The sequence below is a fragment of the Fusarium musae genome, chromosome 5 (assembly GCF_019915245.1).
Source record: "Fusarium musae strain F31 chromosome 5, whole genome shotgun sequence".
NCBI lineage: Eukaryota > Fungi > Ascomycota > Sordariomycetes > Hypocreales > Nectriaceae > Fusarium > Fusarium musae.
In genome coordinates this window covers 1,782,866-1,801,159 of record NC_058391.1, presented here as the reverse complement: position 1 = coordinate 1,801,159, position 18,294 = coordinate 1,782,866, and the positions used below count along the sequence as shown (strand labels likewise).

General features: G+C 50.7%; 8 protein-coding genes across 8 annotated transcripts; 6 read left to right on the top strand and 2 right to left on the bottom strand.

The window, feature by feature from the left end:
- Positions 1-90: 90 nt before the first annotated feature.
- On the top strand, positions 91-525 carry J7337_006950 (uncharacterized protein; the record flags this gene model as incomplete). The annotated part of the gene is made up of 1 exon (XM_044824609.1): positions 91-525. One exon carries the CDS (start codon positions 91-93, stop codon positions 523-525), a length of 435 nt encoding a protein of 144 aa, XP_044680266.1.
- Positions 526-1,608: 1,083 nt separating this feature from the next.
- Positions 1,609-2,185, top strand: J7337_006949 (uncharacterized protein; the record flags this gene model as incomplete). The annotated part of the gene is made up of 4 exons (XM_044824608.1): positions 1,609-1,680; positions 1,731-1,783; positions 1,837-2,111; positions 2,163-2,185. The coding sequence occupies 4 exons, from the start codon at positions 1,609-1,611 to the stop codon at positions 2,183-2,185; spliced, it is 423 nt and encodes a 140-aa protein (XP_044680265.1).
- Positions 2,186-3,113: 928 nt separating this feature from the next.
- Positions 3,114-4,655, top strand: J7337_006948 (uncharacterized protein; the record flags this gene model as incomplete). The annotated part of the gene is made up of 1 exon (XM_044824607.1): positions 3,114-4,655. One exon carries the CDS (start codon positions 3,114-3,116, stop codon positions 4,653-4,655), a length of 1,542 nt encoding a protein of 513 aa, XP_044680264.1.
- Positions 4,656-5,718: 1,063 nt separating this feature from the next.
- Positions 5,719-7,590, top strand: HSP60 (chaperonin; the record flags this gene model as incomplete). The annotated part of the gene is made up of 3 exons (XM_044824606.1): positions 5,719-5,823; positions 5,880-6,021; positions 6,074-7,590. The coding sequence occupies 3 exons, from the start codon at positions 5,719-5,721 to the stop codon at positions 7,588-7,590; spliced, it is 1,764 nt and encodes a 587-aa protein (XP_044680263.1).
- Positions 7,591-8,027: 437 nt separating this feature from the next.
- COF1 (cofilin) lies at positions 8,028-9,592 on the top strand (the record flags this gene model as incomplete). Its single annotated transcript, XM_044824605.1, has 5 exons — positions 8,028-8,047; positions 8,956-9,139; positions 9,204-9,277; positions 9,335-9,383; positions 9,452-9,592. 5 exons carry the CDS (start codon positions 8,028-8,030, stop codon positions 9,590-9,592), a joined length of 468 nt encoding a protein of 155 aa, XP_044680262.1.
- A 373-nt stretch (positions 9,593-9,965) lies between these two features.
- On the bottom strand, positions 9,966-10,627 carry J7337_006945 (uncharacterized protein; the record flags this gene model as incomplete). Its single annotated transcript, XM_044824604.1, has 2 exons — positions 9,966-10,466; positions 10,517-10,627. 2 exons carry the CDS (start codon positions 10,625-10,627, stop codon positions 9,966-9,968), a joined length of 612 nt encoding a protein of 203 aa, XP_044680261.1.
- Positions 10,628-11,095: 468 nt separating this feature from the next.
- Positions 11,096-13,135, top strand: J7337_006944 (uncharacterized protein; the record flags this gene model as incomplete). The annotated part of the gene is made up of 1 exon (XM_044824603.1): positions 11,096-13,135. The coding sequence occupies one exon, from the start codon at positions 11,096-11,098 to the stop codon at positions 13,133-13,135; it is 2,040 nt and encodes a 679-aa protein (XP_044680260.1).
- A 669-nt stretch (positions 13,136-13,804) lies between these two features.
- J7337_006943 (uncharacterized protein) lies at positions 13,805-16,875 on the bottom strand (the record flags this gene model as incomplete). The annotated part of the gene is made up of 2 exons (XM_044824602.1): positions 13,805-14,382; positions 14,430-16,875. 2 exons carry the CDS (start codon positions 16,873-16,875, stop codon positions 13,805-13,807), a joined length of 3,024 nt encoding a protein of 1,007 aa, XP_044680259.1.
- Positions 16,876-18,294: the final 1,419 nt, after the last annotated feature.

Here is an 18,294-nt window from a genome sequence, read left to right as displayed (position 1 = left end):
TATTCCAAACACCAATCCCTACAAGTATGTCACTTCTCTGATTATTTTTATCTTCATGGTCATCTCTAACCTCACCACAGATCAATCATCATGCCTCCCAAGAAGAGTGCCGATCAGGATGGGTCTCCCATCGGCCTCACTGATGGTGAGCTCCGATTCATCAAAGCAATTTTCGACAATATGACCCAGAAACCGGACGCTGACTGGGATGCTGTCGCCAACACGGTCAGTCTCAAGGACGCCAAATGCGCCAAGGAGCGCTTCCGTCAGATGTCCGTCCGTCATGGCTGGCGCAGCGATGGCGCTGGAGCTGGTCCCAGTCCTCGCAAGCCCTCTGCTTCGACCTCCAGCCCAAGAAAGTCTCCTGCTGCTGTGAGAAAGCCACGAAAGACCACCACCGCTCGCAGCCCCTCCAAGAAGACCTCCAAGAAGGCTGATGATGATGACGAGGAAGTCAAGGAGGAAGCTCAGTCGGAGGAGAAGAAGGAGATCAAGTCTGAAGTCGATGATGATGACACCAACTAATTATTGAAGTGTCGGGGGCAAGGATATCGTATTGTCGATTATGCTTGGAAGATTCATAAGGACCTCATATCACGTCTAGGGGGGATACTGCAAGGATCTGGCCAGTCAACATCTGGAGGCAACTTCGAAATGAAATTGAGACTTTGAGACTCATCTAATTAATATCGGGCTATAATGTGATTTCGGGCTTTGAACAGAATCTGTAGAGTAAAATCTCATCCACTCTTCTTTCTTGTGCGAGCGAACGGCAGAGCGGACGAGAGGTGGAGTGGCACTGCAACATCAGAAGCTGGGATGGAATCTTCGCAGACCATAATTGACATGGCAGCATGAACTAGGATTCTGGCTGACTTTAGTTCATAAATTGTGTGCAATATCATCGCTGGCCTGGGTTTGATCTCTGAGTTAGTGGCCAGGTTGGCCTACCCCTCAATGTTATCATTCTTACGACTTTTCTATCGTTTCCATTTTCATAGATCAAGTTCAACGAAGAAGCCTCGGCATACTCACTATATGTCAACTGCAGTCTGTGTCAATGCTCATGTGCAGTATTGGACCTTAGATACCTTAGTATTTATGCCAGGGAATCAAGCTGGCAGCTGGCAACACTGCCAAGCGGGAACAGCTCTATAGCGGATGAGGCTCAGTTATTGGTGACTGAATTCGCAGTATCGGTTGTCTGTGCCACAGGTTTTAGTTGCCTGGTTAGTGCACAAACAGTATTTCTCGTTTCTCGTGCTGCTTGGTTAGGGGCCGCTTCGTCTGATGTTGATATGCCCACAATATGTGTGGCCTGCTGCCACATCTGCCCTCTAGTACCTCTTTACTTTTCTCCCTACTCTGTTTACCCCAAGCAAACTTAGACTCGTCTTGTCTAGTCTCTCCCGAACAATTTCTTTCAACGTCTCACCATCTCAGTTTTGTGCCTGCTCATCGCACTTACTCACGCCACAACACTAGACGACCACATTAGTCCCAAACACTGTAAGTTTACAAGCCCTTCATCTGCACTTCGTCTTGACTCTTTATCCTGTCTTCGTCTCGGTCTCATCACTCACTCTCATAGCCCAAGCAACCGCCGCCATGTCCAAGCAAGAACCTGCGGATCAGGTCAAGTTCCTTGTGTCCTGCATCGGACACACCAGTAACGGTCGAGTAAGTCCAAATCCCTCTTTCGTCTCACGTTGCGCTACTAACCAACCAAGCCTGACTTTCAGGCTGTTGCCGATGAGCTCGCCATCGTCTCCAAGGCCGCGGCGTAAGTTACCATCCCCCTTCCTCCATCATCAACACTAACTCATTACGCAACAGCCAGAAGCGATATGAGCGAATGCTCAAGGCCCATGGCATCAGCCGTCCCGGTGCCCTCGCTAACGGCAACGGGGTCGACTCTGCTCCCTCAACTCCCAAGCGCAAGGCCAAGTCCGAGGGCGCTGGAAGTGCCAAGAAGCGAGCCACTCCTCGTAAGGCCAAGAAGGAGGAGTCCGAAGACGATGAAGATGTGAAGCCCAAGACCCCTGCCAGCAAGAGCAAGGTCAAGAAAGAAGAAGAAAAGGACTCGGCTGATTCTACTGGCTCGCTCTCTGGTATGTGTCCTCGATGTTTCGTTCACGATGATTTACTAACTTCGACGACAGATGCGCCCCCTTCTGATTCTTAAGTCAAAATCCAACGGCCCAGTGCATGGTGATAGGAACACTTGGAACAGTAACATCATCATGTATTTTGTCTTGCCGATCTCATGGACAGCTAGATATCTGATTAGGATGTGACAGCGTATGCGCAGAGTTGGGGTATCAGGACCATGGATCGAGGATAGTCTCAAGAAATGCAAGTAACAACGAAAGAAATGAATCTATGCTTTTAAGCTCACAGGATCACAATTGATTCTTTAGTATTCTCGCCCGTTAACAGTGACTTGAGTTTGCAATGCCTTGTGTAATCCAGAATCGATGAGTGTCCATTCCATTACATCTGATTTCTAGCCTCAGCTGTCAAACCGGGAGCATCGTATATCACGTACACCCAGCGGGGATATCATTCGATCGAACATCGAATTCAGTTCAAATTCATGTTCCTCAAAGCCAGTAATAGAGCCCGCCTTGACATTTCCCGCCGTCTGCCAGGCACTGCCAGTGATGGCTTCAAGCCCCACTCCATAAATGCACCCCCTATTGTCACACTTGAGCATCAATTGAACAATAGCAATTCTGCCAGAATTTCCTATTGTGGTTGGTACCGTCAATTAAGTAATGAGAGTATGCATGATCTCCTCTCTGCTCATGGAGAGGACCATATCTGTTCTCATCCCTCTTCCACACTCACCATCAGTTCTCACTCTTCCTTCAACACTCATTTGCTTTGCAACGCGAACTCCATCGCAGGCTTCGTTCCTTTCTGATTCTTCTTGCAAGACTCAAGACAAATTGAATGTTAATTCACTTTGTGTAAGTAAAGTGCTCTTCTTCTGCTGCCTCAGGCTCATTCTCTCAAGGCATATCCACCTCAATCTTTGCTTATACCAAAGCACACAACACTTCTGCTTCATCTTTTGAGCTTCGTTGCTTGCTATTCGACAAGTTTTCATCATGTTGGGTCCTACTCCAGCCCGTACTCCGCTCTCCTTCACTTTTGAGGACAGCGATTCCGAGTTTGATGCTCAGATGGCAATGCCTGATTATGAGCCCATGTCTCCTGTTGTCGCCAATCTTAAGAAGATGGTTGCCAATCGCAAGACCGCTCCTAGTGAGAGCGGCACCACAGCAGAGAGTCTCAGTTCCGTTGGCCGTAGCATGTCCAACAAGCGTAGCATCTCAAGCATGGATAGCACTCCCCCCGAGTCGCCCATTGAGGCTTTCCTCTCCCGGCCCGAGACTCCCAAATACCCTTACAACAACTGGGACTCTACCTCCACATTTACCATGCGTAACGGCCAGGTCTATGACTTTGGTCAGCTCCAAATGATGTCGCTCGAAGTTGCTGAAGCCAGACGCAACGGAGAATTTCCCCCTACCACCGAGCCTACTCTCGATGCCAATGCTGTTGCCGAAGACTTCAACTCGCTCACCTATCTTCGACGCCTTCGAGGTAGCCAACTTGCTCCTGCTCCTCAGTCATACATCCACTTCCGCGAGCAGGTTGCACTCGGCATCCAGGTCCGTCAGGCATCTCTCAAGCGCGAGACTGATCAAGAAGTCGCCAACCGTGTTGACCACTACCTTCAAGCTGTGGAAGCTGAGCAGCGCTATTACAACGCTAGCAACACCATAATCCAGCATCGCGAGGTCACAAACCCTACTCAGCAGGACTTCATCGACCCCCACGATGACATGTGCTCTATGGTCGAGCATACCATCGAGCAGGGCATTTCCGACGCCACTGGACCCCTACGCATGAACGTTTCTAATCTCAAGAAACAAGGCGAAGTCTTCCAAGAGCAGACAGCCCTCCTGCAGCATCAGAATGACATGTTCCAACGACAGACTGATGGACTTGTCCAACAGCAAAGCGGACTCCTTCGACAGCAGGCCGATGTCTTCCAGCAGCAGAATGCCATGTTCCAGCAACAGGCCCAGGAGCGAACCAGTCTTGTTAAGCAGCAGACCAGTCTCCTACGACAGCAAGCCGACATCTTCCAGTGCCAGACTCAGAAGCAGAATGACCTCTTCCTGCAGCAGCACAGCATGTTTCTGAATCACAAGGCTAGCCTTCGGGAACACAGCCGTTTCTTCAAGAAGCAGACCGACACTCTAGAGCAGCAAAACAGAGCCATGAATGCTTCCGTCACTCACTTGAGTAACCTTATCGAGCCTCAGATCTATAACAACCAGGCTGCCGCTCAGACCCTCGCGTCTGCCAACCAGCTTTTCATCGACTTGTCGAAAGAACTCCCCGAGACCATCCGATGCGCTGTTGAGGAAGCTTCCCAGAAACAAGCTCGCGAGCTCGTTGAGCAAGCTCTTCAAATCCAGCAGATGGCTCCCGCCGACCCGCAGCAGGATGCCAAAGCCATCAACGCCGCCCAGGAAATGAAGGCCGCCGCTGTTGGTTCCGATAGGGCCGAACGAAGTGAGCGATCATCTCTCTTCCGTATGGTGCGCAAGTTCAAGCGCCAGCGCATCTCTTCGTGAGTGATTGGAGGAACGAGCAGCAGAGTAGTAGCAGACCTCACCGTCTGGGGATGGAATACATTTGATCAATTTGATGTATGTAGTGACAAGGTCTGATTGACACTTGCTTTGCTCATTGAGTTGACTGTACTCAAATAGAACTTCGAATGATTTCACATTTTGATTGGTCTTGACCAAGACTCGACTGTTTGACTTGGATGGTATATCCAATGCGATGATGAGTCATGTGATACTTGTCAATATAACGGCTGTTCTTGGCTTCAACTACTCACTGCCCACCTCAGTTTCGATATCCCTGCCCTGTTGTCTTCCTCAGCTTGTTTCTATCTGGGATGACTGATCCGATGTTCCCCGCCAACTCAAGCTGGTAACAATTATAAGACATTATGTAGTTAGATATGTGATACAGTTTCAACATTGAAAGTTATATTATTTAGTGCCAGTTACATGAGTATACGATACCTAATGACACAAATTCGTTGTCAGTATCTCTCACTTGGTCTACCCAGACAGCTTACACCGTTGAGCCCCATGGAAAACGAGCGAACCCCGGATGGGCCATTTGTCATGCAACATCGCGCAGTGGAGTCGTTCACCGTGGAGCAAGGCTCAAGCACTGAAAGTCTCGGTCTGGAGATCGAAAGCCGCTCGTGATCCGTCAAAAGCCAGTTCTGTATGCCGTCCTCGGCTATGGCGCCGGTAATAGGAGTTCCAGGCCTTCGAATGCCCCATCTTCAGGCCTTTCAGGGCATTTAGCAGCGAGTCTCACAGACGTCGCTGGAAAGGTGTAGAAGTCGATGGCCGGTGGCGCTAGTACGTATCAAGGCTAGCCTCGCCGCTGGGTTTTGCCGAGACCGACACTCCGAGCGACGGGGACGATTCCATTTTTTTGAGAGCTTCTCAGTCGCCATCATATCAACCTTTTGTCTCCCTCACTCTAACCCTCTCCTCCTCTGACTCTGACTCGTCCGTCCCATCCCAAGGTCGAATTCCTCACGAGCGTTTCTCTTTTTTCTCCTTTGCTTGTAATTCTCCCCATATACCCCCTCTTAATTCCACAATCATGCAGCGCGCATTGAGCACCCGGGCTCGGGCTTCCGTCCTCTCCTCAGCGGCTACCAAGTACCGAGCTGGCAGCCTCAGCCAGCAGGTCCGATTTGCTCACAAGGTATGATGATACTACGACGTCACAAGATCCCATTTGTATACTAACTCATCCTATAGGAGCTCAAGTTCGGCGTCGAGGGCCGTGCTGCTCTCCTCGCTGGTGTCGATACCCTCGCTAAGGCTGTTGCTACTACACTCGGTCCTAAGGGCCGAAACGTCCTCATTGAGTCCAGCTTTGGATCTCCCAAGATCACCAAGGGTTCGTAGAAGCCCCATTAACCATTTTCAAGCTTCCAGCTAACTTATTACAGATGGTGTGACCGTTGCCCGCGCTGTCAGCCTCAAGGACAAGTTCGAGAACCTTGGTGCCAAGCTCCTCCAAGATGTTGCTTCCAAGACCAACGAGGTTGCCGGTGACGGTACCACCACCGCTACCGTTCTCGCCCGTGCCATCTTCTCCGAGACCGTCAAGAACGTTGCCGCTGGCTGCAACCCTATGGACCTCCGCCGCGGTATCCAGGCTGCTGTTGAGGCCGTCGTCGAGTTTCTCCAGAAGAACAAGCGTGATATTACCACCAGCGCTGAGATCGCTCAGGTCGCTACCATCTCCGCCAACGGTGATGTCCACATCGGCCAGATGATTGCCAACGCCATGGAGAAGGTCGGCAAGGAGGGTGTCATCACCTGCAAGGAGGGGAAGACCGTTGCCGATGAGCTCGAGGTCACCGAGGGTATGCGATTCGACCGTGGCTTCGTCTCCCCCTACTTCATCACCGACACCAAGTCCCAGAAGGTCGAGTTTGAGAACCCTCTCATCCTCCTCTCCGAGAAGAAGATCTCTGCTGTTCAGGACATCATCCCCGCTCTTGAGGTCTCTACCCAGCAGCGACGACCTCTTGTCATCATTGCTGAGGACATTGAGGGTGAGGCCCTCGCTGTCTGCATTCTGAACAAGCTCCGTGGCCAGCTCCAGGTTGCTGCTGTCAAGGCCCCTGGCTTCGGTGACAACCGCAAGTCCATCCTCGGCGATCTTGCTATCCTCACCGACGGTACTGTCTTCACTGATGAGCTTGACATCAAGCTTGACAAGGCCACCCCTGACATGCTTGGCTCCACCGGTTCTATCACCATCACAAAGGAGGACACCATTGTCCTGAACGGCAGCGGCAGCAAGGACGCTATTGCTCAGCGATGCGAGCAGATCCGTGGCGTCATTGCTGACCCTACCACCTCTGAGTATGAGAAGGAGAAGCTCCAGGAGCGTCTTGCTAAGCTCTCTGGCGGTGTTGCCGTCATCAAGGTTGGTGGCTCCTCTGAGGTTGAGGTCGGTGAGAAGAAGGACCGATTCGTCGATGCCCTGAATGCCACCCGTGCCGCCGTTGAGGAGGGTATCCTGCCCGGTGGTGGTACTGCCCTCATCAAGGCCTCTGCCCACGCTCTCAACGAGGTTCCTACTGCCAACTTCGACCAGCAGCTCGGTGTCAGCATCGTCAAGAACGCCATTACACGCCCTGCCCGAACCATCATCGAGAACGCCGGTCTTGAGAGCTCCGTTGTTGTCGGTAAGCTCACTGACGAGCACGCTGGTGACTTCAACAAGGGTTTCGATAGCTCCAAGGGCGAGTACGTTGACATGATCAACGCCGGTATCCTTGACCCCTTCAAGGTCGTCCGCACTGGTCTCATCGATGCTAGCGGTGTTGCCTCTCTTCTGGGTACCACTGAGGTTGCCATCGTCGACGCCCCTGAGGAGAAGGGACCTGGTGGTCCTCCTATGGGTGGCATGGGCGGCATGGGAGGAATGGGCGGTATGGGAGGTATGATGTAAAAGACGGAATGATATGACTTTATGTTGTGCTGTATCACTAAAAAGCTGGACGGATGAATGGCGCACAATGGTTTACGTGTTATCTTGGGACGGGTAAAGTGGTCTTGCAAGCTCATCTCCTCTCTATCGGTTGTCGGACCACGGCATTTGTCTTCATACCCCTTACGGATTTTCAGGCTAGATTTTGAAAGCCATGTATTATAGCATCGATTGTAGCATTAGCATGAAAAGATATGAGATACTAAAAGTTTAAAAAAGAGAGGCAAGAAACAAAAGCATTGAAACACCTGGTCTCTTATCTTTTATGTGACTTTACATTAGTAGTACTTTGAGTAACATGCTGATATGTTTGGATCGATTGTTTGCATTAGGACTGTATAAGGCAAGTTCCGAGTCGCCGAGATGGAGCAGGGGTTCATTGCATGAACAGACAAGAGATGACGAGTTTACGACAAGGGTGAGTTATGCGATCTCAAGAACAGACACCAACAGTAGACAGTTTCGTAAGTGATAGATACCATTGCATATGTATACAAGACAAGAGTCTAGTGTAAACAGGCCAAGAAAGATATCAACAAGTCATGTAGTATTGAACCAAGTAGGTAGTTACCTGTAGTTTTCCTGTAGGTAATGTTCTACTGACATACACTCTTGTCCAGTCACGTGAAGCTATCCTTACAGGCAACCCCCACCAAGAGAAGGACACCCAAGAGAGGGGAGACTCGACTCAAGTTTCTCCCGCAACGGCCCCGCCTTTCTATGGGACAATACAAGGCAATTCTCTCTCTCTACCGCCTAAACCGAACTAACCCAAGAGATACAACCCACTCACTCTCACGCCCGTTTCCATCGACTTTGTCCTTTTGCTTCGCTTCGCTCTGCATCGTGAGACTGTCGATTTTCTCTCCTACACTTCAATCCACTCTGTACGTACGCCGAGAGCCTCTTTGCTCTCCTCCACCACCAACCAAAATTTCATCCTCTTACAGCCTGTACTTGAGGTCTATTAGCTAACTCAGAGCTCCCCGCCAGCCCGTCCACCCCTCATCCTTAACATCCCGTCTCCTGACGTAGACCGCAATCATGGTAAGCTCCCCTATAAAGCCACCAAAAATAACCTGAATCTAATGATAATTCACAGTCTCAATCTGGGTTCGTCCTGTCACTCTCTTCTTCAGCTGTTTGATCCTCGTGCGCCCATGAAATCCTCACTTCCCCGCGGCTGAGCCTCACTTCGCTGCTCATCTCCCCTTCCCCTCGACCATGATTATGACGCCTGGCGCGGGGCAAACATGCAACAGCTACCCAGACAGCATTATTTGAGACAACGGCGCTAACGTTAAACTTTGCTTTTTCGAAATACAGTGCCACCGTTTCGCAGGACTGCATAACTGCCTTTAACGACCTGAAGCTTAACAAGAAGTACAAGTACATCGTCTACAAGCTTTCCGACGACTACAAGGAGATCGTTGTCGAGCACGCCTCCGACAACAGCGACTGGGAGGACTTCCGTGAGAAGCTCGTCAACGCTACCTCCAAGAGCCGAACTGTACGCATGCCAACCCGACGAACGTGGAATGACGCCGAATCACCAATTCTAACATCTTCTATAGGGCGCTGTTGGCAAGGGTCCCCGTTACGCCGTCTATGACTTCGAGTACAGCCTGGCCTCTGGCGATGGTATCCGGTATGCAGTCCTTCTTCCCTGGCCTGCACGTGGCCCAAATCACTGACAATCGGACAGAAACAAGATCACCTTTATCGCCTGGTCTCCCGATGATGCCGGTATCCAGGTACGTAGACACGCGATATTGCTTGGCAATGCGTCTGATTCAGGCCCCCCACTAACACCCAACTACAGCCCAAGATGATCTACGCTTCCTCCAAGGAGGCTCTTAAGCGATCGCTCACTGGCATTGCCACCGAGCTTCAGGCTAACGACACTGATGACATTGAATACGACTCCATCCTCAAGACCGTCAGCAAGGGTCTTGCTGGTTAAGCGCGCTGTCACCGACTACCCAACCGCCGCCCGCGTTCCCATATAGAAGCTGGTGGACACGGAATTTGAACATACCTATGGCTGTTTCAAGAGTTGAGACACCAAAACAAGCAAATGAGTAGGAGTGCATAGTGAGGGGGTGGAACAAACGCGCGGGGATCATGAAATGTTTCGTTTCCTCCAGGGACGCAAACCAACGAGTTTGCTTCTGGGGGCGAGACTTAAATTCGCACAATCGCCGACACTGACCATGTATCGTACGTACCACGGGAAATAAAACCGTATGCTGGTATGTGGCAACTATTGGCATTCTATCATCTATCTATCCGATTGTCTCTGTCATGCTCTCATTGCTTCTAAATATCGTCACCTTCTATGGGTTTGCTTGATTCGACTCCCAACTTGATTTGAAAAGCCCAGAGAGACGTTCGGCCTCGGCTTCATCTTTTAGTCGTTGCATCAAGAATCCTTTCAGGTCACTCCAGAAGGCCTCCGTCTGTAAGGCTTGGGCGCCTACGGGTTGGGCCTCAGGGGTGGCCTCAGGCTCTTCTGGTGGAATAGCAGCGGCACCTCCAATAACCATAACCGTAAACTCAATAGACATATCCGTCTCACCTAGTAGGTCCTTAAGAATCTTGCTATCAGGGATAGGCTTCTTGTTGTGCAACAACTTAGTCTTGGCGGCGGGTATCCTTGTCTGCTTCTCGATGTTGGCCTTGATGTCCAGGATTGAGGTGTCTAGGGATTGAGAAGCGAGCTTGATGCTCAGAGGAGGGTTGCGAAGTGACTTGAGTGACACGGTGATGCTTCGTTCGGAGCCGGGAGCAAGGTTGTTGGGTTTGCTCATGGCCTTGGGCATGCGGGGGATGATGTACTAGAGCTGGTATTAGCATGTGCCGTGGAAGAAGAGCACAAAGTCCATACAGGTGGTCGAGCAGGGTAAGTCTTGGGGTCTTCGACATGGTCAGCAGAGAGTCGGATAGGCCGCGACTCTAGCGATGCCAGAAATGTTTGGGCGAAAGCGGTTTCAGACATGATGATGGCTTCGTTGTGATAACTGTGAGCTCGACGGAGGCGGGGTTGATCGGCGATGATGAATGCAAAGGAGAGAAAGTTGGAGGATAGTAGAGAGAGTCTTCCGAATGTATAGGACTCTAAAATTATAGTCAAGATGTTAATAGCCTCTATTTGGCAACAATAGGAACCGATCAATAGTAGGTTCTAGCCAGCTTCATCAACCATCGTCATTGAACACACCTAACAGAGCAAGCTCAAGCTGCCCACAAGAGATTACATAAGGTACATTTTCGGCGATCCGATACGAAGTTCTGCCGCTTATCAGACCCTGGCAATCGCAGCGTCTGCAGAAAAAAGTTTCGGCGGGGCGCGATCTATTGTAACTTTTCCTAGGCCCAAGAACCAAGACCAGATCTATTTTGCATCTCGGTCGAACTAAATCCCTGACAACTTTTCAATTGCAATTGTTGTTCTTTTCACTTCAAAATGGGTGTCGGACGTCGTATGAAGAAGCAGGGTCCTCCTCAACCCCTTTCCGAGGAACACTTTGCAAAACTCAAGCGCAAGGCCGGTCTACCTGTCGATCCCGTCGTCGAGGCGCCCGAGAAGAAGAAGCGAAAGACCAACACAAAGGAGAGGACGGTCATCGAGCCCAAGCGAAATGGTGTCGCCGCTAAGAAGGATGGCAAGAAGACAAAGGTCACCAAGCCTGCAAAGGCTGCGGCGCCTGCTCCAGAGCCAAAGGCCAATGGCAAGGTGAAGAAGAACAAGAAGGCCCCGGCGCCGGCGCTGGAGGATGTGTCCGATGAGGAGATGGACGATGAGTTTGACCTTGAAGATCTCGAGGACGATTCAGATCTGGGAGGCGGCGCCGGACTTGGCGACGATTTCCTCGGTTCAGACGACGATGACTCTGTATTCGACTCCGATGAAGATGCTGGAGGCAAGAACACGAAAGCTATGTTCTCTGAGGACGAGGACGAGTCCGACGCCGAGGAGAAGCTCACAGCCGCCAATATCGCCGGTCTTTCACGGAAATTAGATGCTCAAATGGCAGAGGAAGCTGCCGAAGCAGAGGCTGAGATGGCACAAGAGGCTCTCCAGACCAACATCCACGGCGACAAGCCTCATATTCTGTCCGATGAAGACAGCGACGATGAGCTCTCAAAGAAGACAACCGCCCTCCTAGCCCCCGACTTGCAGCTTCTGCGAACAAGAATCACCGAAAACATCCGCGTCCTCGACGACTTCGCCAACCTGTCCGAGGAGGGTCGTTCAAGAGTCGAGTACACATCACAACTTCTCAAGGATATTTGCTCTTACTATGGCTACTCCGAGTATCTCGCTGAGAAGCTCTTTAATCTCTTCACCCCTCGTGAGGCTTTTGCTTTCTTCGAGGCTAACGAGTCGGCCCGTCCTGTCGTCATTCGAACAAACACTCTGCGCACTCATCGTCGTGATCTTGCCCAGGCTCTTATCAACCGTGGTGTTACTCTTGAGCCCGTCGGAAAGTGGTCCAAGGTTGGTCTCCAGGTCTTCGAGAGTAGCGTACCCCTCGGTGCTACTCCTGAGTATCTTGCCGGTCACTACATTCTCCAAGCTGCATCCTCTTTCTTGCCCTGCATGGCTCTCGACCCCCAGGAGAACGAGCGCGTGCTCGATATGGCCGCTGCCCCCGGTGGAAAGACTACTTACATGGCTGCTATGATGAAGAACACCGGTATCGTCGTGGCTAACGATCCCAACAAGGCTCGTGCTAAGGGTCTGATTGGTAACATTCACCGTCTTGGAACGCGCAACGTCATTGTCTCGAACTACGATGCCCGTGAGTTCCCCAAGCCTATGGGTGGTTTCGATCGTGTTCTTCTCGATGCTCCCTGCTCTGGAACTGGTGTTATTGCAAAGGATCCTAGTGTCAAGACCAACAAGACAGAGCGTGACTTCATGCAACTCCCCCATATTCAGAAGCAGCTTGTTCTCGCCGCCATTGACTCAGTCAACCATAGCTCCAAGACGGGCGGCTACATTGTTTACTCAACCTGTTCCGTCACCGTCGAGGAGAACGAACAAGTCGTTCAATACGCCCTCTCTCGTCGCCCCAATGTTCGCCTCGTTGATGCTGGTCTCGCATTTGGAAAGGAGGGCTTCACCAGCTACATGGGCAAGAAGTTCGACCCCTCTATGCGCCACACCCGTCGATACTACCCTCACACCTACAACGTGGACGGTTTCTTCGTTGCCAAGTTCCATAAGATCGGCCCCACACCCGCCAATGCCTCCAACGCTCGTGACCGTTCTACTGGCCTCGCTGACGAGGAAGAGGTCATCGATAGAACACCTATCGCCACAGATGATGAGGATACAGGCAAGACCAAGCCTGATGACGACTTTGGCGGTTGGGATGAGGAGGAGGATAAGGAGTACATGGAGAAGGGACGAAGGAATGCCATGCGCCGAAGAGGTCTGGATCCTAAAAGTAACAGCAAAAAGGCAAAGAAGGAGAAGGAGAGCACAAAGCAGAAGTAGATACCAGCTGCTCAACCATTCGCGGGAGTTTCTTGTTCTAAAAATGGTTATGGGTTTGACGACTTTTAGTGTTGTTCACGTAGAGGGTTTTTCATACTATACGCTAGATAATAAACAAAAGTGTTTGGAGTCCGTTCATATCACAACAGTTTCAACCACAAGGGCATTCTCGTATTGTTATAAGCATCTCATTTGATATAAATTCTAACTAGACCACAAAAGAAATGAATAAAAGAATGTCGTGGCTAATAAAGCAGGTCGTAAAGTTCATCTCGTCATTAAATAGCCCAGCTTCCCAGCCGTAAGGGGGTTTGCCGCTGGCCGCCATTTTTTTCTATCATTCCCCAGAACCCAAAGCCAGCCCAGCCCCTTTTTTGCCATATAGTACATGGTCGTCATCAATATCCCTTTGGCGCTGGCAAAAAAACAAAACAAAATTGAGCAACAAAAATATCAAAAACCAGAGTGAGTCGTGTTGACCCAAACCACCCGGGGTATCCAGCCGTAATCCCTTTCATGACAATCAGTTGTTTGTTCCATAAATCGTGTAGGTGACTCTGCCATATTGTGTGTGTCCACAATTGCTCGGCATGGTGAGTGTGCGTATTACAAGTTGTTGCTTAACAGTGATGCCGAAGAATGGCAAAGAGCCATGAGGCTCGAGTTTTCTCACATAGCCGCCAAATCGTCAAACTGTGAGACAAGCTCGCGTATCGTCCAACGCCAGGTTTCGCGATCTCTGGATCCTCGGCCGATCCATTTCTCGCACTTCTTTCTCCACCGATCTTCTTCTTCTCGTTGCCGCCTGATGAATTCAGGCCCAACATCAAATTCTTCGCCGACGAGCCACTCGTCCTTGATGTCGCTAACGCGACCCTGAGCGCCCTCGTCGTCGGCAGTAGCGTTATCTTCCAAGTCAGGAATATCCTTGAAAACGTCTTCGTCGTCCAGCGCGTCAAAGCCATCCATAGTGTCGCTGGTCTCAGAGGTAGGCTTAGCAGGATTATCAAGTTTAAGCCAGCACATGTTCTGTGGATCAAAAACCATGCCACCAACAACTTGAACGCCCTTGGTGGCGCTAATGTTGGTAATGAGTGCAGGACGAGGTGTCGACGTTTCCTTCTCGCGGGTATTGCTTAAGACAACAGCTTGGGTAGGTGTTTGTACAGGGGGTTCAAAAACATTCAGGGCGTTCTCATTGCCTTCCCATCTGTATGTGTCTGCATTATAGAACATACCATTCACCACTGTTTTTTGTTAGCGATAGTATCAACGCGAGGTCTGGTAAACTTACTCTTAGACTCTTTGCCACTATTCAAGTTTGAGATTAGGTGTGGCTTGGTCTGTTGTGGTCGCTTGTGCTTTCTCGATCGAATGTTAGACTGAGGAATGGTAGGCGTCAGATTGCCTCGCGAGGAAAGGTGAGCGACACGCTGGGAGCTTAGAGGCGTTAACGGGCCACTGCTAGGGACCCGCTGAGCCAGCGCAGTCTCCCGGGCAATTCTACTTGCAGCTGTGTCGCGAGCAAAGTGAGGAGTGAAGGATGGTCGAGGGGTAGGGGGGATTGATGGAGACATGGTAGTGTTCCGGTCTGGCAGAACGTTTTGATACAGCCTGTTACGCAAAGCAACTTTTGGTCCTGAGCTAGTCGGTTGCTTCAGGTACTTCGTTTCAGTTTCTTTGGATGTGGGCAAATCATCAAAGCCGTCCAATTCGTGGCCATCGCCAAAGTTCTTTTTGTTCTTTGGCTTGCTCAGACGCTCCCAAGTATCGGCAGTGGCGCGGTGACGATGATTTGGACTGGGTGATCGCATTGTCGATCGGGAAAGTGTACGAGAGTTAGGGCGTAGGTCAATAGAACTGATGGAGTTGTCTGAATCATGTCGACGGAATCCACGAGTCTGCTTTGTAGCAACGTGCTGTGACTGCGACTGAGAAGCGCCGGCAGGCAGAAATGGCAAATGAGACTTGCGGACAGTTGCCGGGCTATCTGTCGCGCCATGTCGCTGACGTTCTGTGGGTGTCTTTGGCCTCACACCAGACGATGGTCGATTGTTCTCCGACCTCGAAGGAGGCCTCTCATGACGATAGGAAGGCTGCTTGGCCGGGCCACGAATTGCAGGTAGGGAGCGTTTCTGCTTAAGCAGCTGAGCACTAGTGGTTGTCGGTTCAGTTCGAAGTGAATTTGTAGAGGTGCGAAGATTAACCTCCCTCCTGCGTGGAGTGGGTGGCAGTCCATGAGATGGCGAGGTTGTAGTGGGAGTTGGTAGGCTGACGATGGAGGATTGGGATGAGTGACCCAGTCTGGAATGAGAACGACGAGTGCGCTGCGGGATAGGGCCACCGCTCTCGGAGACAGGCTCCAACGACGTTGAGTGTGTTCGCTCATGGTGATTCAACCTAGGTATCCGAGTTGAATTGAGTGGTTTGTGTGTAAATGTGAGCGACACTGCCGCTTTGGGTCGAGCAGGGCTCGCCGGTCGTGTTTCCTTGACTCTGACGTTCTTATGCAGAGTGAGCTTGCTCGAATCAAAGACATCGCCTTCGCCGAGATCAAGGCCTTCAAGAAAATCAGGCTTATCGGCTTCAGCTGCCGATACCTTCTTTGCGGGTACAATAGGTTCTTCGGAAATGCGGTTGGGCGATCGACTCTTCCGCCTTTGTTGAAGCCTCTCAGTCCAGTTAACAGGCCCTGGAGGGAGGACAAGTCCATCAAATGTTTCATCTTCACTTTCAGCAGTGATAGAACTTGACACACTTGGGCTAAGCGCAGAAGCCGCTGAGCTTCGGGCAGAACGTGCGTCTCGCCTCGTACCACCATATCGAGTGCCCAAGCTTCCTTCTCCCCAGTCCAGATCCTCTGACTGGTTGGAAGGTGTCTTTGGGATCTCCTTTCTGGTAGAAAGTTTAAGTTTTCCGTCTGATGGAAGTTCAAGATCCATCTCGAAATCATCCTCAGGGTTGGAGGGTTTGGCTTCTCTCTGAGGAGTAGGCGGTGTGATAAAGGAAACAGGTTTCGGAAGTTGACGGTTTTTGGAGGCTCTAATAGTATCACCTCCATCTCCAAAAAAGTCATCGTCGTCATCAGCGTCTTTAAATCTATCCAGATTTATGGCGGCAGAGAGACTGCTTGTGGCAGACTGAATAGACTGCATGCTTTGGATAGACTGAATTGATTGACAAGACTCACGTCGGTTGACTTTGTCAAAGGGGGAAGTCGGAGGTGAATTGCCCCAGCTCATAGGGCTAGTATGTGTAGATCCAAAGCTGACATGTCGCGAGGTCTCGGGGGACTTGGGTTGCTCTAGTTTCTTCATCTTCAAACCCTGTGAGGAGTCGGGGATCTCTAGATCGTTCTCCCAATCGTCTTGAATGATCTTGCGAATCTTTCGTCCACCAAGACGTTTGATAGTACCTCCCATGAGAGCAGAGGATGGAACATTTGATGGTAATGGGATGCCGGCACTTTGGGCTGCGGCGATGGCATCCAGCGTTGACTTCTCGTCATCTCCCGGGATATGGACATGTTGCTCTTCTTCTCCTTCGAATTCAGATCTAAATGAAAAGTGGGATGACCCAGAATCGCGTCGTCTTGAAGAGGATGGTCGCGAAGGATTATTTGTGGCAGTAGATGGGCTGCGGAAGGATAGATCGTCGCCTTCTACCACGAAGTCATCGTCATCCCAATTCTCTATGTCGGCCTCGACGGGCTGTCTGGGCTTAAGTCGTAAGGGTTCCATGGCAGTGAATGTGTTGCTATGTGCAGTACGCAATCTGTATGCTGAGGCCAAGGTTGTACAAATCGTGTTGGTTGGCCTGGGTGTTGGGGACGCGGTGTCAATTGCGTGTAGTCATTATTGTCAATGGTAATTGTTTCTCGCATACAATAGCATATCCTTCAAGCGTGACAATGTGACGTTTGAGGAGAAAGCTGCGTCAAGAAAAGTAGACAAAAAAATCGACAATCGTAGGGAAAGGCTTCGCGAAAGCTGCGGATGCGTTTGTAGTCGCTTTGTGCGAGTCGCTGATCAAGTATTCAAATGTGTGAGAAGAAGCGAAGCGAAATGTGGTGATAATAGTAACAAAGAAAACCGTCGCCAAGTCGCCGTGTGCTGCGAGCGGATGGACAAACAAAAACCAAGATCAACACAGGAAAAGCTCGTTCGAAGAGGGAAACTGAATTTGATATCTGTACGTAGGTGAGGATTTTTCTGATGGTCGAGAGGGTGACGTGCGAGACAGGATGCAAAGGTCAGGAATGCGGTCGGCGGTGGATGAGGTGGATTGGTTTGTTTAGTTTGGCTCTAGGTTTGGTGGGCGACTGAGGTGAGGTACTCTGTGAATCACGGTGCACTCCACTCCCGTGCACTCCAGCTTGGGTAGAGAAATAGAAGGCTGGGGGGGGTAACTCTGAGCGTGGCTGGAGGTGGCCCCCGCTAACTGTTAAGGGACGTGCCCACTGTAGCGATCAGTTGCTGGGCACTGCTATCGCTAGAGGTGGCTCCACAAGCACAAATGGTCAGCTCTTGGCTGCTGCGCTATTTAAGCACTACGCCCGAATGCTTACAGACGCTACACCTGAAGAGGTCTCTCCTGGACGGACCAGAATGTGAACAGACCTTTGAAGGAAAATTCGGAGGCAGGTTTGAGAATTGGGAGTGATTTCACGTGACTACCGTTGCGCAAACAAGTTTAGCTGCGAAAACAATGAGATTCTTGCCTGTGGGAGCAGAACCGTTTGAAGCAAGGGGAACCGCCCGATTGGCTCAAACGTTCACGCGTCATGGTCGCGACAAGTCGAAGTTTTCTTCACAGGACGTCACCAGTTTACGTTTGGTGGCTGGTTGCTCAAGAGCCAGCTCCGTCAGCTTAATTCAGCTTGTTTTCCAAGCTTTTCGCCTCCATATCTTGTGCCTGGCGTGCCTGGACGATCTTGGATGATCTCACAAAGCTAAAAACCTGCCCGAGCAGACATACAAATATGTAGACACCCCTGGGTATTATGATGATGATACTCCGTAATCTCGTCGTCCCCAGGCCACTGTCCCGCATAGATTAACCTCCCTCCAACATGTCTCGTCGAAAATATTAGTATACGACTATATACCGGCTTCTCACTCCACAAGCCAGTCCTAGGCACGATCTCATGCCCGGGATTT